This window comes from Diabrotica undecimpunctata, chromosome 8, assembly GCF_040954645.1.
Source record: "Diabrotica undecimpunctata isolate CICGRU chromosome 8, icDiaUnde3, whole genome shotgun sequence".
NCBI classification, from domain to species: domain Eukaryota; kingdom Metazoa; phylum Arthropoda; class Insecta; order Coleoptera; family Chrysomelidae; genus Diabrotica; species Diabrotica undecimpunctata.
Genome location: NC_092810.1, coordinates 117,719,036 through 117,746,971, shown reverse-complemented (window position 1 = coordinate 117,746,971; position 27,936 = coordinate 117,719,036). Strand labels below are relative to the sequence as shown.

Sequence of the window (27,936 nt, the reverse complement as noted above, 5' to 3'; positions counted from 1 at the left end):
CAACATGCAAATTTGTCAAAAAAAAGGTCCTTTTTGAGTAAGCTTGTGCCAAAAAACTGATTCAGAATATTTTCCTGGGCAGTGGCTTCCTGGACTATTGCCTACTCCACTATTGACATGATTGTAAAATAATATATCACTTTTAAGAATACTGAAATTTCTAAATCACGAATTTTTACCTCTCTATATTTATTAATATATCAATTGTTATAATTAGGTCTTTTTAAAAACATGTGCGTGTATAATACTTTTCTATTAAATAGTTATTAAAGAAAAAAAATTAGACAAAATAGCCTTGAACGTCAGCGCTGTTCATATAATATGTTTAAAGTTTGATGATTTGTTGAAAAAGATGTATTAAATACCTACTGTCAACGTTAGCTTCAGTGCACAATAATGAGCGCTACAGTATATTTTGGTATAGCATTAAGTGTTGCGTTTATCGCATACATATTTTTATTCAATGTAAGTTTTTATTTATTTATAATTTATTTATTTCAAAAATTTTCACAATAAATTTCATATATTATATTTAGATATGCAAAAGGTTGTTATTTTTTTTGCTATCTTTTTTTTTTGGTTTGGTCATGGAACCTTAAATTAGTGTCACTTTTTAGAGTTTTTAACGATTTTATAAGATGGATGACTCCTCTTATTTTTTTATAGTTTCAGTATACTTCATACTCTTATACCCTGAATTTTTTTCTTTAATCATTTTTAGTTTCTTTTCAAACAGCTCCGTCATATAAACTTTAAAAAAAACTGTAAGAGGTTGTTTTAGAACACATTAAATTTTCACCTAAATTCACTGTAAAAACACAATATAACTATCACTATACTATCATATAACTAACTAATTTTACATCACATTACACACAATATAACTTCTTAATAAAATACAATATTTTACAGCTACCTAACAACTCGATTAATTTCATTTGACGTAAAAAACCGTTGTCCTAGTATTCCTTCTAGAGAAACTTTTGTTCTAGAAAAAAACCTTTTAGAACATAATATTACAAATTCAATCATTATATCTGAAATTTTACATTTTCTTGAAATTTGCATAGAAGAGGACTACTTTGAATTTAATATATAATAAAATATACACAAATAGCAGTGAGGGACTTATAATGCAAATAAAACCATTTACAGGGCATGGTCTCATTTTGTCAGACAAGAAGTAAAAGTTTATGCAGTGTCTGTGTAGCAGGGCCTCGACACCATTTTTGTAGAACTCACTGCAAATTTGATCAGTTCCTGGTGATTTAGTATTTTTAAGCTTTTTAATAGCTTGGGCAATCTCTTCAATGGTAGATCGTCTTCCATTTGGGTTGTGCGTGTGCGTGTGCTTGTGCGTGTGTGTGTGCGTGTGTGTGTGTGTGTGTGTGTGTGTGTGTGTGTGTGTGTGTGTTTTTAGATTAATGACCTTGGTTTAGACCAATTGGCCAGCTTTAATTTAATAAATGCTAAAACTAACTGCTAATACTAATTATATGTAAATATATTTTTTTTACACAGATAAACCCGATTCAAGACCTCGGTTTTGTTTTTCATATATTTATTTTTTTGTATCTATTTTTTTTTGTTTATTTTTTTATGATACATAATTATTTTATTCTTATTCTTTTTTTACGATTTTTTTTAATTTATTTTTAGTTGTTTTGTTTAAATATTAATTTTGTGGAAATTTATATTACGTCTACATAAAATGGCATTTAAATTGGTGGGGAGAGTAGCTCCTGCTGTTTCTAGATGTTTGTATAACGTTTGGTTTAGTATATGGAAGTTTTCAAAATCGAAAATCACATGTTTTAATGTACCCAACTCTCCTCAAGTGCAATTTTGAGAATTGACCAACCCTAATTTATTTTTGTGGGATGAATATAAACTATGTTTGTTCCTTGCTCTGCTTAAGGTCTTAATGAAGTGCCGATTTGCAATACCGTAAAACCACGGTTTTCTATGAATTTTTGGTTGGATATCATGAAATCTTATACCTTTTAATGAGATGTCATATTCCTGTCACTGTGCCACTGTTCCATTTCTTTTTTCTTAAACCATTGTCGTAGATCATTGACTGGCATTAGTTTCCCATGTTGTAGTAGCATCTTTTGCTAGTCTATCCACTATTCCATAATGGGCCTTAATCCAAACCAAAGAAATTTGTTTACCTTTATTCGTAAGTGACTGGACTGCTTCTAAAATTTTTTAATCACTACTGATAAAGAGCTTGATAATTTAGTTTGTATTATTGTGTCTACCGAACTTTTGCTATCTGTTAATATAACAAACTTACTCTTGTGATTGGCATTAATATACATCAAAGCTTAAATAATTGTAATGAGCTCTGCAGTGTAAATAGACATTTAACTTAAAGTTTGAATTTTTTTTATTTATTTTGATTTAAATGGTAAAAAGCGCATCAAGTAGACTCGTCAAATTTGGATCATTTGGGTTGAATAGATGAAAATCATCTTGATCTGTGATGGTGTTATTTTCTTCCTATCGATATGGTGGCCATTCAATTTTGCGTCGAAAATTTTAACCTACCTGTTCAATATTGAGGCTATTGAGGCTATCTTAGGATATTTCCTTTATCATTCTTAAAGCTCTAAATTCTTGACTGAAACTAGTTCTATGCTTTCTTACTACTTTTCCTTAAATTGGATTTTTTTATTCTACGTAATCTTTTTTTTTTTCGTACGGTCCGATATTCCTTCTTATCTGCTTGTGGATCCAAATTTATTTTTAGGTATGCGCTATTTTTGTTATTTGCTGCTTCTTGTCACTTCTTTTCAAACCATTTGTTTCGCTTAACAGGTTTGGTTTTCCCCAATATTTCTGTTATCTTTTCAGTTATTACGTTTCTACATTTTGGCCACAATCCTTCTACATTTTTCTCTGCCTCCAGGCTTTTTATTTCCTCATCAATTTTTTTCCTATACTCTCTCGCAACGGCTTCAATACGCACATTATTAACATGAACTCTGTCCTGTGTCATTTGTTTATCCTTATTTAGGTTTGATATTCTTCTTCTGATTTTTACAAGAATAACAAGAATTTACAAGATTACAAGAAAGTGGTCACTATCCCTGCACAACTGCCAGTTGCTTTAATAAAGTCCTCGTAGACATACCGTCTCAGGACTTACAACTTAATGTAGAGTCATATGTCGGCATGTTACCAATCCAACGGTAACTTTACCATCTTAATTTTAAACTAGACATAATGTAAACTAAATTTCATTTAGTAATTTTTAAAGGGTTTTTACCCTCATATTTAGTGGCTACATTCATGTATTAACCTGACACTGATGATGGAATACTTATTCCGAAAACGTTTTGTCAATTTAACATCGCCCAACTGGGTTTTTTTATATACCTTTTTATAAAGGATTATATTGAAAATAAATATAAGTATTAAAATGTGCTATTTTTGGATAATGCATACGTATACTCAAATAAAGACGATCACTCAAAAGTTTTTACTGAGAGGGAACAAATATATGGAAGCAGACAGTGTTCGTGCTTTAATCAAGAGAAAAAGAAAGAAACTCTTCAATTTGGCCATTTTAACACCATGCGACTGGCAACAGCTAGTTGGGCAAACATCAGGTAAACACACAGTGTATAATATAGAACCTGCAGATTTCAACAACTTCAAAACGCTATTCTATAAGAAACTGTCACCTAATCCTCCTTTTGTAAGTAGAAAAAAGAATGTTAACACGGTGCCTGTTCCACTGTCAACATGTGTTTTCCTACAAGTTCAACAAGAACACATTGGAAAGCTCTTTTATAAGACCGGTGGTATATACCAAAATATATATAAGGTGTACTTCATGAGTTATCGAAGACAGCAAGTAACGTTTTCATCCCAATTAAATCTTCTTCTTCTTGATGTGCCTATCCGTTACGAATGTTGGCGATCATCATGGCAATCTTTATCTTAATTGCAGCAGCGCGGAAAAGCTGCACAGATGTTGTATTGAACCAGATTCTGAGGTTCTTTAACCAAGATGTTCTTCTTCTTCGTCTACGATTCAACACCATAAAAAAAGACAGAGAAGACGTAGCATCGCAGCATTCTTATTTTGTATGAGGAGAGAGGTTGTGACTCTTGAAGAAGGCCCCCATCCGATTGAAGGTGGATCTAGCTTTTCCGATGCGTGCTCTAATCTCCTGGTTGTTGGTCCATTCTTAATTTATTACGGTACCGAGGTAGTTGTAGTTCGTCACTCTTTCTACAGGGGATTGGTTGACATAGAGTTGACCTTCTGTTATTCTTTTCTTGCTAATTATCATAAGCTTTGTCTTATTACCGTTTATATTGAGTCCATATTGTTGACTGTAAGTAATACGTGATTTTGTTCATAAGAACTTGTAGGTCTTCTAAGTTGTCCGCAAATACTATGGTGTCATCTGGATATCTGATGTTGTTTAGCCGGTAACCATTTAGTAGAATACCTTTTTCAGTTTTGTACAAAGCTTCGATAAATATAAGTCCCCAATATCAGTAATCCCATTACAAATTCGTTTGTTCTCTCGGTTTGTCATGCCTTTTATCAAAATTTAACACATCGCGATATAGCCACAAACGATTACCCCCAAGAAGATGAAGATGATATAGAGCCTCTTTAATAATTTTGAGTTCTGTCTATAATTTTACTTAATTATTATAACATTATAATATTTGTTTTTAATAAAATAATAGTATAGGCTGTTTATAATGTGTTTATCTTGTTTATTTCGTAGAGACCTTAACAAGCAATGTCACAGTATTTAAAAAAGTTGTTAGAGATAATCAACACTATGTCCAATAACACTTCATGAAAGAAAAAACGATTATACACATAACAATAATAATATATTAATATTGGTTAAATATAACAAACGTTTGAGTATCTTCTGATTACAAGTTTAAAAAAATGTTAAAACTGCTCTCCTGAAAAAGGAAGAAAATGGACATAGTGTCCTTTACCTCCGGGGTACAGATCTATTATATATATATATATATATATATATATATATATATATATATATATATATATATATATACATAAATATATATATATATATATATATACATAAATATATATATATATATATATATATATATATATATATATATATATATATATATATACCCTAGGACTAGCACTAGTCTAGCTAGCGAGATAAAGTCACACTGTTTTTCCGGTAGGGTAACTACGCCACCTAGGAAAGAAATCTGAGTTACCAAGATCTGACATTTTATTCATTCATATCTTGGTCTTTGATAATACGGCTGATTTATTTCCAATTCAATCTACAAATTGATGATTTAATATCCTTAATCTGAAATTTTACTACTTCATCAGTCATTATTTTTTTCGCAAAATTGCTAAAAATATAAGTTACTGTAATTGTAAGGGAAATTTATATACGTTCACATATACATTAGTTACAAAAATAAAATGACGTTTAACAAACGTCAAAATTTTACCAAAATAATTAAATAAAATTAAATTAAAATAAATAAAATTAAATAAAACTAAATAAAATGAAATAGAATTAAATAAAATTTTAAAAATATATTTACAAAATCAAATAAAATAATTAAAACCAAATAAAATTAAAGAAACAATTAAATAAAATTAAATAAAATAAAATTAAATGTAATGATAATCGAAATGAAGTTATTAAACATAAGTACAGGATAATACTGAAAGTGTAAATGATAAATAAATTCTATGTAATATTTATTTAACAAATTTTAAAAATTACTGAAATTAACAATTCAATAATATGCAGACGTAAAATTTCATTAACCCACATAGTAATAACCCGCTATAAGAACTTTTTTCGGCAATCCTTAAGTGCCATGCCCCGTTTTTAATTTTTTAAGTTAATGAGTGACTGTATATGGCATTTACTAGATTATTTATACAGGCCCTAGAGACCCACGGATTGGAATTTTTTCACTGTTTTCCTCCTTTCTCTTCTATCCAAGGCCGCGGTCCATTAATTTATTATCCCGTTTGTTTGTAGGTCTTCCTTACACGCCCCTAGCTACTTTTTTCCTGATCCTTCTCTTTTTTTGTTTCCTTCTCCTTTCATCAGCGAGTCCTTTGCTCACCTTCGATCTGCCATTCTCGCAAGATAGAAAAAAATATAAATCTCTTTATCCTAACGATCTGGCTAATTTCTGATCTTCATCGTCATTTACTCCAACAAATATCTTTCTTAAAACACGTTTCCATATTTTCTTGATTTTTATTCATAACTCATGTTTCGGTACTTTGTTTTTGATCATTAATAATAAGTCCATACTTTTTAGCCTTCCCTTTAAAGAGTTTGAAGTTCTTAGCAGTTTCTCCTTAGTTCTTTCCAATAATACTTCATCGTCCGCAAAGACCAGCACCTAGTTTCTGTTGTTATAAATGATACCTATATTTTACATTCCACTCTCTCTCATTATTGCCTCCAGCAAGAGTATTGTGGACAGGATCTCCATGCTTTAGTCCCCGTCTTACTTAAAATTTTCCTGTTGGGCTTGCGTCTGTTCATCTTTTCTAAAATTTCAAATACTTTTAGGGCATGGTACCGACGCCTCATTATCACAGAATCGTAAGCTTGTTTAAAATCTATAAAAAGGAGGTTTAACTTTAACTGTTGCTGATACGCACTGCTCTGAATTATTTTTATCACTAATTTTAATCCATCTTGAATCTGCCTTTTTGAATTCTCCCTGGCATTTACCAATCTGCTCAGTTAAGTGTCTTTTCAGACTACTACTTATGCCTCTGACAAGTTTCTTATATTTTACATCCAGAAGAGTGATACCCCTGTAGTTTTCGCACAGTGCTTTATCTCCCTTCTTATGAATGGGACATACTATTGCCTATACCCATACTTTCATCATTTTCTCGCGCTTCTAGATTTTCGTCAGCAGACTACAGATCCGCGTTATGCATGCTTCATCTCCATGCTTGATTAGTTCTGCCGGAATACCATTACTGCCTGCACTGTTATTGTTTTTCATACTATAAATGATTTCCTCCACAGAGGAACTTCCTCTCCATTGTCTCCGCCATGTCGTTGACTTTCCGTAAAATGTCCTCTTGCTCCTTATTATTTCCATGCGGTTCTTCATTAAGCAGCTTTCTGAAATGATCTTGCTATCTATCTAGCTTCCCCTGCTTATGTACTATTAGATGTCATTTTTTATTGTTATAGTAATTATAATTTTTTGCGCCTTTGTCGCTGCTGATTGTAAGAATGTAAGATAATTTTTACAAAAGTTATGAACAATTAACGAATTAGCTTTAGATTGTTGTTTTTGGATCAAAAAATTATTTGATTAGTTTGTAATCAAATCAAGCAGTCGTCACTGCTTGTTATATATGAAAAACTTTCAAATTAAACCAGTTTTTATATAGCAACCAATAAATTACAAGTTTAAAATATTTAAATATTTATTAAGGAAAAATATGACATTCAGCTTGTTTTTCAAGGGTGTAAAAAAACTAATTGCAAATGAAGAGTTAGATATTGTCCGGTCTTGAATAATCGGCAATGGCCAAAGAAGAACTCGTTTTATATAAATGTACGATATTAAAAGAAATATTTAAATTTAAACGCATGAAATACAAAGAAGAGAATAAGGTACTTTGACAAAGGTAACCCAGCGGCGGCCGGCCAGGTAAAGTAGGTGAAGGTGGGGTTCACCAAAAAAATATAATTAAATTGAGACAAATAAATAAAAAATGAAAGCAACATTATTATAATCTAAATTCTGAAATCAATTATTTATTCTCTTTTAATTATTCTAAAAATTAAAAAAGACAAATAGCTTTATTAGCGGTATGTACTTGATGGTCAAGTCCTGACCTATGTCACTAGCCGTGTAGGATTCAGAAATAGGTGAATATTATTTTTGAAATGCGAAATCCATCTGCATAAGCGTTCACGGTTGCCATGTTAACGTGACGTAAGCCTATCCTTAGTGATAGCTGAGACGTTTGGACAAAAATAATTTTAGACAGACATGAATCCAATTAATGACTTCTTCTTCTTCTTCCTATGCCGTCTCCATTAACGGAGGTTGGCGACCACATTTCTAAAAGTTTTTTTTGTCTATTGCAACGTGAAATAATTCGTCTACAGTCATGTTTGTCGAATCTCGAATATTTCGCAGCCATGATTTCCTCTTTCTACCTATTCTCTTTTTCCATCGACTCTACCCTGCATGATGACCTGCAGAAGACTATATTAAATGGTGGCTAATTTAATGACTTGGTGTGTAATATATTAGAGACTCCGTTCAGGCATTGGAAAAATGAAGATAAAAGGGATGTTCTTTTACATGGTCGACCAACCAGTATTTTAAACATCTGCGTCTGATTCAGAGTGGTCGGCTGAAATCAGCATCTGACTCAGAGTGGGCGGTTGAATCGAAACTCACCAACCCGTTTTAGCAGGCGGGGTGTTTTAATCGTCAAAAAACCCTCAAGGTTCAGAATTATACCCCAGGCAAGCAGAACGAATCGTATCTAGTATAAGTGCCCTAAAAAACTATTTTTAAGTTATTAGGACCCTAAACTCTATACATTTTGTTTAACGAATTTTTACTGAGATTTGGGCGCGAAGTAGGTACCAAAACTCCTTTTGGCTCCGGCAAGCTTTCCTTATCTTCACCATTTTTTAGTCCACGAGCCGCCGCTGAGGTAACCTAGGGGTAAATTACAGTGCGACCATCAGTGATACATAACTGAACTGTGATACTCGTATAAGAATTTTTCTAGCGAAATCATTCGGTATAAAAGGTCTTAGTCGAATGAGGTATACCACAACATGTAAAGAGCAAATTACACTCCTTCTGGAATCATGACCATCATGACTCAGAAATCACGGAAGAAAACTTCACTTGGCGGAAATGTGTGCCGAGAATAAACTATTCAAACAACCATTTTTTACTGCTGCAATGTCTCGATATACATTCAAAACAATATACAAACACTTAAGTCTTAATGGTCCCTTTGATAAGAGCTAATAAAATATTAGAAACAAAAGATAATCTACAAGTAATTCATAATACATAGGATCAATTTGTAAAAACTTGCGTTGATATGGTGAAAATATCACAGTGGATGAGAGGTTAGCTACAGTCCGAGAAAAATGACCATTTAGAGTTTATATAAAAAGTAAACCTGATAGAATGGGATACAAATTTGGGTTTATTTGGACTCCTGCTTATATTTTGAACAGTCTCTGGAATGATAATGAATAATACACTGGAATGATAGAAAGTCAACTAGAAATTAATCGAGGTTTTAGGGTAGTTTTAGATATGGTTAGACCCCATTTTGTATCGGGGTGTAGGTGGCGTAGACAATGTTCTACCTCAATTCATCTTAATTTTTTGCAATTTGTTGGAGTGAGCTGCTCTGCAGTGCTTTCTATTTTATAAAAAATTGAGAACACAGTGCACAATTTGGTTACGTTCTAGCAACACGCAACACGTTATGATAAAACAAACACCACGTGGCAGTTCATGTCATTAGTCTAAATGAAGAATTGGTGTTTTGCTTCTAATACACATTTTGAGAGTAGTTGTTTTGAAGTTAAATTCAAACTTGTCTATAGGATTTAAATGGATTTTTTTTCATTTTGGTAACAGAATTTTTTACGGTCTTATTTAAAATTTTACCTTGAATCCTGTAATGGTTCTAACTAATTTTCTAAAAAAAATGGAGATCGGTCTTTTTTCAAATAGAGCTCTCAACTAAGGGGATACACAGAAGATCTTTCAGGTAGCAGTGTAGAACGGCCGCCGATGTCATACGATGTCTTTAAAATCTACAAACCACACTTTGCACCTGCAGAGATAAAGTAACAGAGTGGAAATGTTTGACAAAAAGGTTTAAAAAATAGCCTAAGCTGAGAACACAGTGCATAATTTGGTTACGTTCTAGCCACACGCAACACGTTATGATAAAACAAACACCACGTGGCAGTTCATGTCATTAGTCTAAATGAAGAATTGTTGTTTTGCTTCCAATACACATTTTGAGAGTAGTTGTTTTGAAGTTAAATTCAAACTTGTCTATAGGATTTAAATGGATTTTTTTTCATTTTGGTAACAGAATTTTTTACGGTCTTATTTAAAATTTTACCTTGAATCCTGTAATGGTTCTAACTAATTTTCTAAAAAAAAATGGAGATCGGTCTTTTTTCAAATAAGGGGATACACAGAAGATCTTTCAGGTAGCAGTGTAGAACGGCCGCCGATGTCATACGATGTCTTTAAAATCTACAAACCACACTTTGCACCTGCAGAGATAAAGTAACAGAGTGGAAATGTTTGACAAAAAGGTTTAAAAAATAGCCTAAGCACCTTAACATCAATTTTCAGTGAGAACATTAAGCATACAATTTGCAGATTAATAGAGAAGATCGAGGTAGAAAAGAAAATTTCAAGTTGCAATTGTCCTCCAAGGGATCCGTTTCTTAGTTGAAGGAGGTATCAAAAACAATTTTATAACCTTAAGCGTAATATTTGAAATATTGTTCTGAAGCTATTTTCTTGTGGCATGTTAAAGTAATTACTATTTAAATGGGAATAAGCCACAATTAAAGGATAAAGTACGTTTATTGACGTTTCAATTTGCATTTCGAAAATCGTTCTCAAAATACAAACATTAGTAAATTAACAAATTTTGTTTTTTTGTTACTTGGCGAAAAATTCTTCTAATAATTTAATTTTATCTGACTCATTTATATTGACAATTCAGACATACATTATATATTTTAAAGTAGACGACTTTAAAACGATATTGCCAATATTGTTGAGTTGCGTTCCTGGGACGACTTTACTTATAAGATAGTTCATTCGATTACATGAAATCAACTTTAACTTGAGAATATCCGTCAGAAAAGATCATAACATGTAATTCGTCTTTAAAAAGACAAATACATGCTATGATGACAGTAAAATTCTCCTGTTTGTGATTCCATAGTAAATTATGAGGGAAAAACCAGGAAAAAACCCTCATAATACGATCCCGACATGGTAAGTATTTGGTCTTGCATTTATTTTACTTTCAATAAACACCAAATTCTGATTTTATATGTTTGTTATAAAAAAAACATAAATGATGTATCCTCTATATGTTATAGACTTACTAATACTGGTATTTTATTGTTAATAACTACCTCTTTTAATATGGGTAATCGGATCCTACTACATTCTGCCGAGGAATTTGGTACACAATTGGTCTCATTTAGTATACTTAGATCCGCTTCTTTGATTTTTTTCTTTTTACCATCCGTTTCTTTTAGGACTATATTTGAATCATTCCATTGAACCCTATGTTCATTATCCCATGCATATTTACATATTTGAGATCTATCATATTCTCACTTGCTGTTTCACCTAAATAAAACTGATGGCATTCACAAGGTATTTTATAAATGCAATTCTTTGTCTTTTCTTGTTCATTGTTAGGTTTGGTTTTAGACAAAATAGATCTCAATGTGTTTGTTGTTTTGAATAATTGTACAAATTTGTAATATTTGTAGTTTTCTTGATAATTCCAAAATTTGCGTTTATAATTCCTACTATCTATAAAGATAACATTTGCCATATCAGCGTTTGTAAAGTTAAATACTAAATGAAAAGTTAAAATTAGTATGCATTATCTATATTATACAAATATTGGTAATTTAAAATAAATATTTTGGGTAATACATGATGGGAAAATAATGTTCCCTTCATCTGATAAACCAAGTTTTATCAGTAAAGTAACCTGTTATTAAATTGCTTTGTAATTAAGAAGTATAAATTACTTTTTAAATACATAAAAGTAAACAATAGTTAGAAGGCTTCTCAAAAATGTATAAATCGTTATAGTCCAGTCGTCAGAGATTTGACTTCTAAAAATCACACGAATAAGCTAAAAGTTTTGCTAAAAAGGTCAATTTTTAACCCCAAAAATATACAAAAAACTTGACCACTGATACATCCGTCTTTTGATATCTTTTAATCAAAGTACCCTATCGACAAAAATAAACATGCGTTTTACAAGTGAAGAGTGTAGCTTTTCTCTACAATTTTTTAATTTGGTCATATTGTATTAAACAATTTTCTATAAATCTGATCAATAAACAAATGTTTCGTGATTTTTACCATTTTTTACGATATCAATAAAATATCAATAAAATACAAATAAAATTTATCAATTTCATTAAGCAGTCGTAGTGAAATTCTTATTGTTATCTTTAAAATTTATAACATGAAATTTTGATTTTGAGTTTCGGTAACAAATATGAGACATTTGAAATATGCCTAAAAAAACGAAGATTTTAAATACGCATTACGATTGCACGTCACAGAAAATGCCTTCACGAAGAAGATTATGGATGTAGTTTGTAAATAAAGTTGTCTAGTTTTAAAAAACGTACTTGTGTCATCGAAAAGAAGCAGTTTTAAACAATTTAGATCTTTTGTAATGTAAAACTTTAAATTAAGCGTTTTTTAAGCATGTTTCAAATGCCTAACAATAGTTGCCAAAACTAAAGACTGAAATTCCATGCTATAGGTTTCGAAGATTATGCTCTAACTATGGAAATTCTACAGTGACCAGTGAATGAAAGTAATAAATTTTATTTATCTCGCTGAGCATCGTAAAAAATGGAAAAAATCTCGCAACGTTTGTTTCTGAAACAGATTTATAGAAACTGACCTTATTTGCGGCAAAACACAAAAAATTGCATACGAAAGCTGCATATTTGCTATTTAAAACGCATTTTGATTTTTGTAGATAAGAAACTTTGATCAAAAGTTATCGAACTTTTACTGTTGGCTTGATACCCATTTTATTTAAATTGATTTCGAGTTTTGAATGAGAGAACGGTTTATTTTACATAAAAAGTGCTTATAGACATATGTTTAAAACTATATCAGCTACATTTTTTATTTAAACCATTTTTTCTACAGTGCACAAATTTTTGGTAAATTGTTTTTTTTTTTGGTTTTTTCCTCTCTACCAAGGGAGGTTTCAAGGCGAAGTCTGGGGGTAGGAGTGGTAAACTTTTTTTCATCTTTTTTGGGGTCTCAAAATCAACATTCTCAGCAAAATTTAGCTTTTTCGTATGATTTTTAGATTAGATATAAAGTTAATCAAGTTTCAATATGATTAAATTTGGAATTCCAACATGTTCCAGAAAGTGAAAAATTTCATACATTAAATATAAATTTGTGCGTGAACTTTATTAAGGAGTATAAAATGTAGATGCGTTTTTTGGCTCCAGTAAATATTTAGTTATAGTAAAGTCGGGTTAAGACAAAAAAAAATACCTACTCACTTTACTTTTTCGTGTCTGGATCCGACTACAGTTTTTCTGCCCAATATCGGGCTACGTCTAGACCCTTTGTATTTGCGAGCCATAAATCATCGAGGGTGCACTGTGATGGGCAAAGTCTGCATACTCTCAGATGCTCCACGTTCTGTATTTCCCCACATTCACAAAGTGCGTCGCTGTCTCCAGTCCAGGTTTATTCCATTAGGTCGTTCTGGATGTAGAGGGAACAGTTCGGGTGGTTCGACGCTGACATTTCTCACAAACCTTTTTCTTGATTTAAGTCGGCTGATGCCTGGCGGTTCGTCAAACCCGTATAATTGGTGGCTTTCATCGAAAGTTTGCCTGAACTTCTCCACATATTGTGAGGCGAATCTACGGTCGTCTGGTGATGCGAATCCAGCTACACGGTACAGTAGAGATAGAGGGGTAGGCTTCATATAACTGGTAATTATTCTACATGTTTCGTTTAACGCCGTGGTGACTTGTTGGGCGTGTCTAGATCTACCCCAGGCGGGACAAGCATATTCCCCTGTTGAGAAACATAAGGCTTCAGCTGTTGCCTTTAAGACCTGGGGATTTGCACCCCACTTGCTCCCTACAAGTTTCCAAAGAAGATTGTTTCTCGTAGAAACCTTTTGTCTTGTGTTCTGACAGTGGAATTTATACGTTAGTGACCGGTCTAGTATTACTCCAAGATATTTGGACCTATCCGTATGTTTCAAGCGTTGTCCCTCCAAAGGAACATTCAGTTTTACATGCGCCAGTTGGTTGTTGAGATTGAATGCACATACTTGGGTTTTAGTAGGGTCTGGCTTTAATAAGTTTTGTTTGGAATAAGTTGACATCATGTTTAAAGCCTTTTCCATTGTCGACTCTACTTGTGTGAGTGTTTTCCCTTTTACGGCTATACCAAGATCATCAGCGTAGACAAAACTCTCAGTCTGAGGGTGCATTGGTTGGTCGTTGGTGTAGATGTTAAATAAAGATGGCGCCAGAACGCTTCCTTGAGGTAGGCCATTTTTTGGGTTCTCTATCTGTTCTTCTTTCCATTTAGCATAACGTAGAAACGTCTATTACACTAATGATATTTACCAGGTCATAGTCAAGCACAATGTTATAGATCTTAGTTAGCAAGGTTCTGTGGTTTATCGTATCATAGGCCGCTGTGGGGTCTATCAAGGCTACACCCACTATCAAAGAAAAAAGACCTAACCTTGCATGACGAGCTATAACAAATTTTATTATTGTAACCTTTAACGGGAGTCAATAGTAGTGTAAATTTAAAATTGGGACTAATTTTGGCAACCGCCTTAGTAACCATCTTGAATTTAAAGGGGGAATGTTTTTGCTCAATTTCTCCGTCATGTTCAACATTTCTATAAAAATTGTAAAAACTGAAATTGTTGCAAATGAGATTTCCTACAATTTCTTTGTGGCAAATTTTTTGCGCGGTCGATATTTTCTCGAGTTGGAATGGTGGAGCAGTGAAAATTATGACCAAGCATAATTATTGAATTATCTCGTTTATTACGACATAAATATACATAAACACAAATGGAGAGAATCATACTTTATACAGTTTTGATTACTGTTAAATAAAACTGTTAAATGCAAGAATGCAGGGGAACATACCTAGTAGAAAACAGAGAAAGCGATAGGTGAATGATGTGGATGAGGACTCAAGAAATGTCCTTGGCAAAGAGAATGGCTACATACGAATGACCATAACGAATCGAGTGGTATGTTGAGGGATGGTAGAGCTCGAATTGGTCTGTAGAGCCATAGGACGGATGGACGATATTTTGCGCTATAATCAACATTTAAGGTTCTACGCCTATGGCCAGCCTAATGAGACACAAACGGTTAGCGAACCCTAAGGTGCTAACTTCATTAGTAGCAGACCATAAACAGTACCGAACTTGTTCAGGGCTCAGTTACCGATCAACGCTCTTCGGAGTAGACGTACTGCAATCATCAAAACGGAGCAGCGTTTTGTGCGAAACAGTATTAAAGATTGGTTTAGCAAACAAATTAAACAGATCAAAATTCTATAAAATATAATTATCTGCATTTTTGTTTAAGTGCATTCATGTAGGAAAGTTAATTTTCCCCCTTAACTGGGAAAATATGAAAAGCACGAAAAAATTTGCAAATAAGAAATTATAGGAAATCACATTTGCAACAATTGCAGTTCCTACCATTTTTATCGAAAAGTTGAAAATTGCGTTGTTATTAAACAAAGTCTGGTCTCCATTAAATTCAACATGGCGGGTAATGCGGCTGAGAAATTCAGTCGTAGTTTTAAATTTACGTTACTATTGAACCCGCCCCTAAAGGTTATAACGATAAAATTTGGGGATCTCGCCATTCAAGGTCAAATGACATTCCGACTGTACTGTTATTGCTAAATCTAAAATAAATAATGTGTCTAATAACGTAATCTAATACAGAAGTAAAAAACTTCAAAATTTGTATATTGGTATAAAAACATTTAATTAAAACTTGTTAAAAATGTCGTCCAAAAATTATAGATGCATAACGTTTCCGATCTAGCTCAGATCATCCTCAGTGAATTCTCTTGGTACTTGTAGCTAACACTAAAATTGCAGTGGAGACATGAATATATGATTTATATATTTAAATTTAAATTATAATGTGACCCTAGGTAGATGAAAATGGTTGTAAATGTTAATACTTAAAGAGCAACATGCTTCCTTGCTCAACTTAAACACGTGGTTCTTGTTAGTTAAAGGTTCTCCACACCAGGTTCTCTTACCGTCATTCTTTCTCCTCTATCCTTTATCCTTCGGAAGGATGTGGTAACGTTATGGTATTTGACGAATGGTTGCTATCCATTCTTCTCTCCTGGGCGCGGTGTGCTGCCTCAGACATAGAGTAACCGGTAGCGCACTTTATTTGGTCTGACCATCAGAGTGGCGATCTTTCTCGGCTTCTTTTACCATCTACCTTGCTTTTAACCACCAACCTCTCCATGCCTTCCATTCGCCTGGTAATGTGTCCAAAGTACCTCAATATATTTTGGTTGATGATTGTAGTAAGCCTAGTATTGATGTCGAGTTCTGTCAATATTGAGATATGTATGCGATGTGCTGCCCAGAGTATGCGCATGACTCTGCGATATACCTACATTTCAAAGGCCATTATACGTCGTGAGTCGGACTTTTTATTGGTCCAAGTTTATGACGCATAGGTAGCGATAGGAAAGATAAGCATTCGTACTAGGCGCAGTTTCTGGTTATATCCGTATCTTTCCAGATTTTAGTAAGTTTGACCGTTGCTGATCTGGCCATTGTAAGGCGTCGACGTATCTCTTCTTCTTACTGTCATTAGGCAACCATCATTACCCAATTTTATTGGATTTAAGCTTAGTATTTTCTTATATATTACCTTTTTTATATTATTTCTTACACTATTTGTATGGTATCATCTTCTTTCATTTTCGAACTGAATTACTTTTCATACCACTTACGATCTCACAGATTCAACCTCAAATATTATTTTAACTAAATTAATGACCTACTTGTTTCTTCAATAATAGAGATTTGCAGATTAAGACAATAAACACTATTATTTAAATAAATTAAATTTGATATAAAGACTTCTAGTAATAATATATCAGGTACTATTACAAAATTTTATATTTAAAAATTACATTAGTTTCCAATCATACCCAAAATTGACTACTACCTCGTCATGTTAATGCTGTCTTCCTGAATTTTACTTCCTATTACCTCAACCAGTTGGTCTGTGCCGTTTTAACCGACAAGAATCACGTGTTTAAGTCAAGCAAGCAAGCATGTTGCTGTTTAAGTCATAACATTTACAACCATTGTCATCGACCTAGGGTCGCATTATATCACTGCAATTTTAGTGTTAGCTACAAGTACCAAAAGAATGCACTGAGGATGATCTGAGCTAGATCCAAAAAGGTTATGCATCTGTAATTTTTGGACGACACTTTTAAGTTTTAATTAAATGTTTTTATACCAATACACAAAATTTGAAGTTTTTTACTTCTGCAATAGTTTTTTAACTATGGTATACAGCCAATTACTGGGATTTTCCCATTAATTTTATAATAATGTAATGTTTCAAACTCTGTCATTCTTTCCTCCGTTCACAAAACATCCTAGTTTTACTATTGGCTATCGATTGCTATAGATATATGTAGCCTGTTATGTGGAAAGAATTAATAACATATATAGAGTGATCGACTGGGACACTAGCTTCACGCAAAGGCGCACACGAAAGCGACTTTTCTTAACCCTTTTATTTTACGTAAGAAAATTAAATAATGTGGTACAGATGTATCTATCTTAGCTATATTTAAACCAGTTTTGAAACCAATTTCTTGTAGCATGTTTTTCACTGAATATTTTATTTATGTGAATAAACTACAATGAATTGTAATGAAAACGACATTTTTTTTTATTTTGTTTTGACGTCTCGATTTTTAATCCGCAAATGGTTTCTAAAATAATGATAAAATAGAATCTAAAAATCACCATTTCTTATTATCCTAGTAAGAACGATTTTGACTTTAACAGTTTTTGGAGTCTTGAATATTATGTCAAAGCACCCTGTCCGCCGATTTCTTTTATATTTTTATGAAACTAAAAGGTCATATACATATAATAGGAAGAGGTGTGCTGAAAAGGTAACAAAAGGTATATGGGATGCGCTTCGTAGCTTTAATATGTTTTATTTGATTTTCTATATCGAATTTTATTTCATTAAAATTATTTTATTGTCGTAAAAATAAATGTGCAATAAAGAAACTGTAAATCTAATCCCTCCTTATTTCAGCTATAAAATATTTTATACTTTTGTAATCTCAAACAGGACTATAATGTATTTCCAAAAATAAGATGATCACATCGCTATTTTATTTGTTCAATGCTTCGTGCACATTTTGGCACTTATCTATTAATTTTATGGGCAAGCCGTAAACGGTATCTTTAATAATTGCATATATAATATATAATCTTAGGTAATAGTCTGGACATATTATCTTTATTTGTACAATAAAGTGTGTGTTAAATATAACTTTTTGTTTATGTATCCAATTAGTGTTGATTTTTTATAATTGCTAGGAACTTAACAACCTACTCCTTGCAACAAAGGATTTAAATAATAGAAATTGTTTTGGTTAATGATCCAATAACGTATGATATGAACAAATACGTTGAAGGTCATAACTGGAGTGGATTATTGCCCCGAAATATTACAAATTATCAAAACTAACAACGGAAGGAAAGGCCAAAGGATATTATGTTAGGAACATGAAACGTATTAAGTTAGTACCAACCTAGAATCGCCATCGCCAATTCTTCTTCTTTTTGATGTGCGTACCCGTGACGAATGTTAGCGATCGCGATCGTCATGATAATATTTATCTTATCTACAGCAGCGAGGAAAAGCTGCACAGATGTTTTCTTGAATCAGGTTGTGACGTGCTTGAACCAGGATTAGGGATGGACTCAAGCCGAGCCGAGTCGAGCTTCTGACAAGCTTAAGCTCGGCTCAGCTCAGCTCGAGATAGAAGCTCGGCTTAAACTTCAAGTTGCAGGTTGAGCTCGGCTCAGCATGAAATAGAAGCTAGTCTTGAACTTCAAGCTGCAGGCTGAGCTCGTCGCTTGTGTCTGCTCGGTTCGAACAGTAAAGTATCAGTGTTAAAGGTTAAAATTTTATTAATTTTGGTAATTCGGATTAGGGTAATTTGGACAATAATTCCAACACAAATTCGTTAGACCACTTTATAGCAATCCACAAGGAATCTACGTTCCTGTATTTGGCTGTATACCATATATTAAAAAAATTTATTAAAATCCTTTGTAAAAGGTATATATTTTTAAAAACCCAAACGGGCTGTGTTAGACAAAACGTTTTCGGAATCCATTATTCCATCATCGGTGTCCTAGAAAATATGTAACCACTTAATTAAAAAGAACATGAAGTTAAAATTTTGACCAAGGTTAATGTAAAGTGTGGTTAATACTTACTAGGAGTACATGAATGTAGCCACTAAATACATGGGTAAAAACCCTTTAACAAATAATTAGTTACATTTGTTTTACATTATATTTTATAAATTATTAGGATGTTAAAGTTACCATTGGATTAGGTAACATGGCGACATATGACTCCACGTTGAAGTTGCAAGTCCTGAGACGGTGTGTCTACGAGGACTTTATGGAAGCAACTGATTGAAATGACAATGTTGACAAGTTAGGACGGAACAAGTAACAGAGTAGTCAATGTAACTGTATGTGTCTACTTAAGACAAAAGCCAACGTTATTTAAATTTGTTAGAGTAAAGGATTTTTTGTTATTAAATTAATATAACAGTATCAACCATCAATGTTGTTATTTTTTAAAAATTAATTTTTATGTATATGAGATGAAATGTGGAGAGAAGATAATGTGGTTATAGTTAGGCAACCAACTATGCATGTGTGTGGTAGTGTAATGAAAAGGAGATTTTTATATTTAAGCCCTTTATGTTTCTTCAACATTTGGTACCTGGAAAATAGAAACTAGACACATGTAGAAGGTTGAGTTATTGAAATTTTGTTTGATATTGGTGAAAATGAATAAATATATTTAAAATATGAAAGTGTTCTTACATGAATGAAATAAAACTTTTGTAGTATAATGGTCATGTGGAATTTAACTTATAACTCGATTATAGAAGGCCCTGTATGTCAAAAAACAACATTTGGTACCTGGTAAATGTAAAACTAATTAAGTTATAAGTACATGAAATTAAATATCTGATAGGGTGTTAACAGACTAAGTGGTATGGAAGTTTTATTTTATTATCTATTATGTGAAATGAATAGAAATTGATGGTTGGGACATGGTTTTTTTTTTTTTTTTAATAAGTTAATAGAATAGTACTCAACTTATAACTTAAGAGAGGCCCTATCTGTCATAAGCAACACTAGGTACATGGAAAATATAAAGATAAGTTACAAGTTGAATGATTTGCAGGTGTATAATTATCCAAAATGTGAAAATGGAATGGTTGTGGGTTGGCTCTGTTAGAATTAAGTAAAACAAAATTTATGGGGTCAGCTTTAGTGGTAATTAAGTTGTGTGATTTGTTTTTAATTCTTAATGGATATGAAGGTCTTAAGGTGTTCATTAAACTATTATATAAAATAAACAGAATTTGATGGCTGGAGCATGGTTGTGTAGTATGTTGTAAGTATACTACTCAACTTATAACTTAAGAAAGGACCTATCTGTCATAAAGCAACACTAGGTACATAAAAAATATAAAGAGATAAGTTATAAGTTGGGTGATTTTATAGGTGTATATAAACCTCAATTATGAAAATGAAATGGTTCTTGGGTGGCTCTGATGAAATTGAGTGAAAAATAAGAAAATTATAGTGTTTTTGAAAAAATGTAAGATACGGAAAGAATACAGAAGGCTGAGATCCCCAGAGAGCTGCAATCAAACCCTAGGGAGGTTGTGTGGAAGAGTGAAATGAGGACTGAGAGGTTTGTTTGAAAGAGATGAAGAATAGTCTAAGGTTTGGAGGTGCCGACAAGAAGTATGGACAACAAACCTTTTGTTGTCCATACATACAATAAACCACCATATCTATATCTATATTTTATAGACCTGACAAAGGCTTTCGATCAAATTTAAGTCGAAGACGTCTTACACCTACATACTGTATAAAAGAAACATACCGATAAATATTATACAAACCATCGATGCCAAACTAACACGTTGTATATCGGTACAAAGCGGAGTCAGGCAGGGTGACTCGTTAAGCCCACTTCTCTTTAATATAATAATGGACGAAATAATACAAGCAGTACGTAAAGGTCATGGCTACAGAATGGGGAACAAAGAAATCCAAAAATATGTTATGCAGACGACGCCGCATTAATCGCCGAGACAGAAGACGAGCTGCAAAAATTAACACACATCATCAATACAATAGCTAAGAAATACAATATAATAATATCAGCAGAAACAACCAAATATATGACAACATCTAAATATTCACTACGATGTAAAATCAAAATTGATGGGAAGATAATAAAGCATGAATCAAGGTTTAAATATCTGGGAATAGATATAACTAGTTACGGAGATGTTAAAGAAGAAGTACGACAATAAAGCTTAAAAGCAAGTAAAGCGGTGGAATCTCTTAATGACACAATTGGAAGAACACCTAAGTCAAGACACAAACACAAGAATATATAAAGCTGATATTAGACCTATATTAACATACAAGGCGGAGATAAGACCAGACACATCTAAAACAAGACGACTACTAGAAACAACGGAGATGGCAAAACCCTGACGAATATCAGGGAAAAGTCTGTTGGATTGGGTGAGAAGCGAAAACATAAGAATAGCATGCAATATGAAAGACATAAATGGATGGGTGACAAAACGAAAACAGGAGTAGAACGAACACATTAGTAGAATGACAGAGGATAGGATACTACGAATAGCATGAGATAAGTCACCAAATGGACGAAGAAGTATTGGCAAACCAAGAAAAAGATGGTACGATAATTGAAACAACTTAGGAGGCTAATGTTGAAGAAGATTAAAGCGTACATATAAGAAGGAAGAAGAAGAAGAACGTTGATGCCATATTTTGACCAATTAGTTTTGAAGATGTCTTCTAGGTCTAGATTAAAAAACGTTGGAGAGATTACCTTGCCTTGTCTAACTCCTCTCTTATGTAGATGGTGTTTGTATTTTCGTCTAATTGTACTATCTAAGTTGTTTTTTCATATAATACAGTGATAGATCTTATATGTATTAGTTGCCTGTATCTCCAATGTATTCTACACTTATTAATAGCTTGTTCTATGGCCCACACGTCGATACTATGAAATGCATTTTTATAGTCTACAAAGGCAATAAATATATAGTATATAAAATTATTATTTTTTAGGTCACATTTGTCACTTTTTTCTTTAAGAGTATTACTAGACTCTAGTTCTATTCTTTAAGGATTTCGATATTATATGACGTATTTTAAATAGCTCTATTAGTATAGGGATTATGATTACCTTACCACTAAACAGGCTAATAGATGGTCACGATAATCTACATATTATAACCTATAGAAGTTTATTTTCGACCTTTATTCCAGAATTCAAGTAAAGGTTGGCTTATTGCTAAGAAGTGAGGATATCTTAATTTGAGCATCTTATTTAAACTATTTTTATGAATGAATTTATGATGAAGATGAAGTCGATGAGGATGCCAGGAACTGCCTGGGAACGCGTTCATGGAAAAGAACAGCGGTAAATAGAGATGGTTGGAGAAGCCTGTTGAAGGAGGTCCATTCCCGATTTGGGCTGTAGCGCCATTGGATGGATGGGGATGGATTTAAACTATTTTTATTTAAATACCCAATACTTTTGCTAGTTTGCTTTAAAATTAAACTAGTTTCTTGAAACTGTCTGAAACATCAACGATGTGTATCAAAAACTACTAAATTTAGAGCAATATTCTATTGCGATTCATAGAATTTTATTGTATATTTTCAGTCTTTTTTTGTTTTATATTATATAGTTTTTCTTTTATTTTTGTATAATATTTATAACTTTTCCCCATTCTGACTTCAAAATATTTTACGGAATGTTATAAGATGTTTAATATAAATATTTATTTTAATACAGATGCATTTCTGCATCTTTTGCTTTATGACAATGGAAGGATACACTATATACTTACCTCCACCTAAGTTTTATCGCATTTTGTATCTTCCACATAGTTATTTGTTTGCAATTTTGATAGCACAAGTGTATGATTAGGATATATAGTTTAGTTTCGTAAGACTTTTTTTATAATTGGCACAGGCATTAGTCATTCAGCCAGTTGCAATAGATTCTCCAATCAGACAAATACACAATCCTATCCCTAATACAAAATTATCTTCTTCTTCTTCTTCTTCTTTTTGTATAGACATGACTCTATCTGTTGTTTAATGTGCCTCCAGTAAGTTGTCGTTCCCTCGTATGAGTAGTCTTTCCACTAATTGTCTCTCTATTGGAGAACCATCTCTCGCAGCGTTTACTTCACTGTTTGTTGTCATTCGGCTTATATGATCGTTTTATTCTACTATTCTTTTTTTTACCCAGTCCACCTACATCTCCACCTTGCTTGATGTAGGTGGACTGGGTAAGACTCTGCTTGATGTTCTTCACCTTGCATCTTCCTCATATAATATATGTACTTCTAGCTCTGTTCTATTACCTGATCTTCTAGCTCTTATTTACATCTTCGTAGATTTGCTGTTATAACCGCACATTTTCTCTTTTTTTTTTTGGGAAATTAACATGTTCAATTTTTAGGCGATTATACCTATTAAATTGGTGCAGCATACGTTGAATATCATCTTCACTTTGAAAGATTATTGCGTCGTCTGCATAGCAGACTATGGTTTTTTTTTCATTATTTTTTTGTTTCTACTTTTTTTATTATTTTATCCATGATCGGGTTAAACAATAGAGGAGTACTCACTGTACATAAATAGTTATATTTAAAAGAAAGTTATGCTAACAATACACCAATGTTTTTTACTGTTTGATTTAAAGTACTGTTTGCAGTATCGAAGTTGAAAACTATGTTATATTTTAATGGTATTACATTTCTGTAGTATTTATTGTAATTGTTTTAGGACTACACAAATGTAAAAGATAATGACCACCTAATTGTTCAATTAGCTAGTCACGAAGGCAAAGTTAGAGGACACACTCTTCAGAGTACTAAAGGAAATACTTACTATGCGTTCCAGGATATTCCTTACGCTGCACCACCAGTAGGCAAACTACGCTATAAGGTAAGCGACTTTTGAAATTACAAAAGAACACTCTGTGAGCTGTGAATTTCAGAGATTTTTATTTACACATTTTAAATATAAACAAATTTAACCACGAATTAAAAAATGTATAAGTAATAAAATATGTATTATATATAGGATGCTTTGCTTATTGCATACGTTTTTTTTTTGGTATTTGAAGCAAATAATTTTGATTTTTTTATCTTTTTCTTCTTGCTAACATTGATAAACCAGCTGACGGGGGATTTCTAACTGCAATTTGGGTAGTCTAGTCATCCTCTCCCCCTACCTCAAATAAAAAGTATATTCTTTTTTTACTGTGTGTGTCAAGCTTATTGAGATTACAATGTAGAAAAATGATAAGATCATTCAAGGCACTGGCATCAGTGTACATGCTTTACTATCTGAAGTGAAGGATAAACAGGTGAAATTGGCCGATATTCATCGCTTCTAAATCAACTACTTCATTTATATTAGAAAAAAGTTTTCATGTTAATGATACAGTTCTTCTTTTATGCTCATTTCTCTGAAATCACTCATGTCACTTAAACTATTTGCTTCTATATTACGCTGAAGCTCAGCATGTAATATAGTACTTACTTAGTATACTGAATTTTTTCTTCAGTTTAAATTTAAAATAAAATAAAGAAACTGGGGGAAAATCCCGAACAAAAATTCTGGTCCTTCAAGTAAGAGGGTTGGATCGACGTGCTAGCAAATTCTGTTTAGAAAACGCTTTAAATATGCTAAAAATGTCGATAATTCGTCTCGAAATATGAACGAATTAAAATGACAACGAAACATTTAAACGAATATAATAAAAATGATTACATGGAACGTACAAGGTAACAGAAATGACCAAATGGAAGTGTTATTGGAAATTGAAAAAATGAAAACCGTTAGCTATGTTCTGAGGGAAACGAAGAAAAAATGTAAAGGCAATGAAAAAGTGGTAACTGTACGCAAATGTACAGTTGTGTACCAAAGAGTAATTGAGCGCAGCTGTACTCATTTCCAATAAATGAGTAAAATATTCAATTTCCAAATTAAGATTTCTGCACTTTAGGAGTGGCTATTAATCAAACTTTCAAGATATTTTTCTACTTATTCTATCACGTTACGATTTATTGTTAGTATGTGGTGTATATTTTGTGGTCTTTTGAAATTCGTATACATTTCGTTTTTTAGCGTTTACAGTAATACCCATCTCAGCACTATTTATACTTAAGCTTTCGATTAGACGTTGTAGGTCTTCTATGTCATTGTAATGATCACAGTGTCATTTGCATATCGTAAGTTGTTAATTAGTTTTTCGTTAACGTTAACTCCCATTTTGATATTATTGGGCATGTTTTTGAAAATTTCTTCAAAATATAAGTTAAACAAAAGTGTCGATAAAATGCATCCCTGTCTAACTCCTTTACAGATTCTCATTTTTTCTGACTGTTGCCCATGAATTTAAACTATTCCACTTTGGTTTCATTACAATATTTGAATTATCTTTGTGATTTTACTGTCTGTGAGCTTAGTCATAAGTATTGACATTTGTTTTTTATCTTACTCTATCGAAAGCTTTTTGGTTGTCAACAAGTAACAAGTGTTAATTAACGTTTACATCACGACTTCGCTGAATCAGTTTGATAATGGTAAATAGGCGTTCTCGAGTGACATTTACACATTAGAAAGCAAGTGCACTGTAAATCCTAATAGATTTCTTGAACTAAGGGATGCTGAGAATATGGACTTTTTATTAAGTGTAATGACGACAGGGAGTCTGTGCATATTGCTTGGTTTTTATCATCTGTTTTTAGTTTAAAAGCTTTTATTATCGCATAAAGTTCTTCAGTGTAAACGCTGCATAAATTCGGTAAAAAAGATGATTTTATTTTTTCACCATATGTGAATAACGACACATCCAACGCCTGCTTCGCTTTTGAAGGCATCTGTATACAGAATTTTTTGGAATTGGTCCTTGTTTATGATTTCTTTAAAGTGTTGCCTTATAAGAAGGTTTGAGGTTTCATGTTTACTGTATTCTAATAGAGAAGTGATTGGATGTGGGATTGGTCTATTTCAAGGCGGGGTATCCGGGATTGGGAAGGGACGTGTTTTAGTAAGGTCGATGGTTTTTCTTAGAGTTAATTTTTGGATGTCTATTATTGATTGGATCCACAGGTGATGTTAAAGTAATTAAATGGTAGACTGGATTGGATGGATTTGCGGATACGAAAGTAAAGTAAGATTAAAGGAGATACTCCCGTCGAATCCAGAGAGGTGGTTCATTAGCCTCGCAGTAAAGGCTGTCTATGGGACTAGATTTGAAAGCGCCTAAGCAAAGACGAATAGAAGTGTTATGCACAGAGTTCAGTAGTTTTAAGTCAGATTTTCATAGTGCCTTGATGATATTGAGTCTCTTCGTTGCATTGCCCTTAACTACACGAATATGCTGTTTCCAAGTTAGACTACTGTCAAACGTTAAACCAAGTATTTTGTGATAAGTATCTAGTTGCAATGGAGTTCCATTAAGGGTAATAATTGGACTTTGGCTGCAAGGTCTTCTGCTAAACCGTATTAATTTTGACTTAGTGGTTGAAAGAGTTAATCCGTTTTTTATTGACCATTCGCTAAGTTGATTTACAGCGGTCTGAAGCACGTTGCATATGGCAATTGCACTTTTTCCCTGACAATATAAAATAAGGTCATCTGCGTATATTAAGTGCTTGACTAGTGGACAAATACTGGAATAAATATGATTTATTGCAAGAATGAACAGTGTTGTACTAAGTACTGAACTTTGTGGGGCTTCATTATTTTGTTTGTTACATGTGATAATATTTAATTTTACTATTTTTTGACGAACTGGTTTTGGTTCAGTTTTCGAGCTGTTGTGCTTTTTAGAATCCATGTGCACTTGAAGTTAAGGGATTCAATATTAAAGTTTTTATTTACATGAGGTACAATTCTTTTGATTTTAAAGCTCGCCATATTTAAATTTGGAGTTGTTCATTGTATACAAATTTGTAATATATATATACCTTATCATCATCTTTGGCTCTACAACCCTGTGTGGGTCTTGGCCTGTTCAAGAATTAGTCTTCATTCCCCCCTATCTTTCGCCCTGACTTTCCAATTTCTGACCCCTAGATTCCTCAAGTAATCTTCGACTTCGAGTTTTAAATCTAGATCTTGGCCTGCCTCTCTTCCTGGTTTCTACTGGCACGTGATATAATATATCTTTGCGGGTCTCCAGTGTCCATTCTTTCAAGGTGACCTAGTCACCTTCGTCTATTAATTTTAATAGACCGGACGATGTTGCATTTTTCATAACATTCATACAACTCAAAATTGTAGCTCCTGCACCATATTAGTCTTTCTTGTACTCCTCCGTATATGTGCCTAAGTATTCTTCTTTCAAAGCGACCTAACAGTTCTTCGTCGCTCTTAACCATAGTCAATGTCTCTAACGCGTATGTCAGGCCAGGTTTAATAAGAGTTTCATATATTAGTATCTTGGTTTTTCTGCTAATTATGTGTGATGTTAAGAGCTGCTTTAGTCCAGAGTAAGCTCTGTTCGCCAGGTATATTCTTCCCTTAATTTCTACGCTAACTAGGTTGCTATTATTTAGTTGTGTTCCAAGATATATAAACTCCGAGACTCCTTAGAATGTGCATGCTTCTGTCACCAGATCTTGTGATGCTGCTATCTGTGTGCTGTTCGTGACCTTCATGTATTTTGTTTT

General features: G+C 32.7%; 1 protein-coding gene across 1 annotated transcript in view; it reads left to right on the top strand.

Moving 5' to 3' along the window:
- Window positions 1–211: 211 nt before the first annotated feature.
- LOC140447908 (cocaine esterase-like) overlaps window positions 212–27,936 on the top strand; it is a 103,928-nt gene continuing 76,203 nt past the window's right edge. Inside the window, exons 1-2 of the mRNA XM_072540831.1 lie at window positions 212–465; window positions 24,035–24,196. Of these exons, the coding sequence (XP_072396932.1) occupies window positions 397–465; window positions 24,035–24,196 (231 nt within the window). The 5' untranslated portion in view covers window positions 212–396. The remainder of the gene's footprint in view (window positions 466–24,034; window positions 24,197–27,936) is intronic.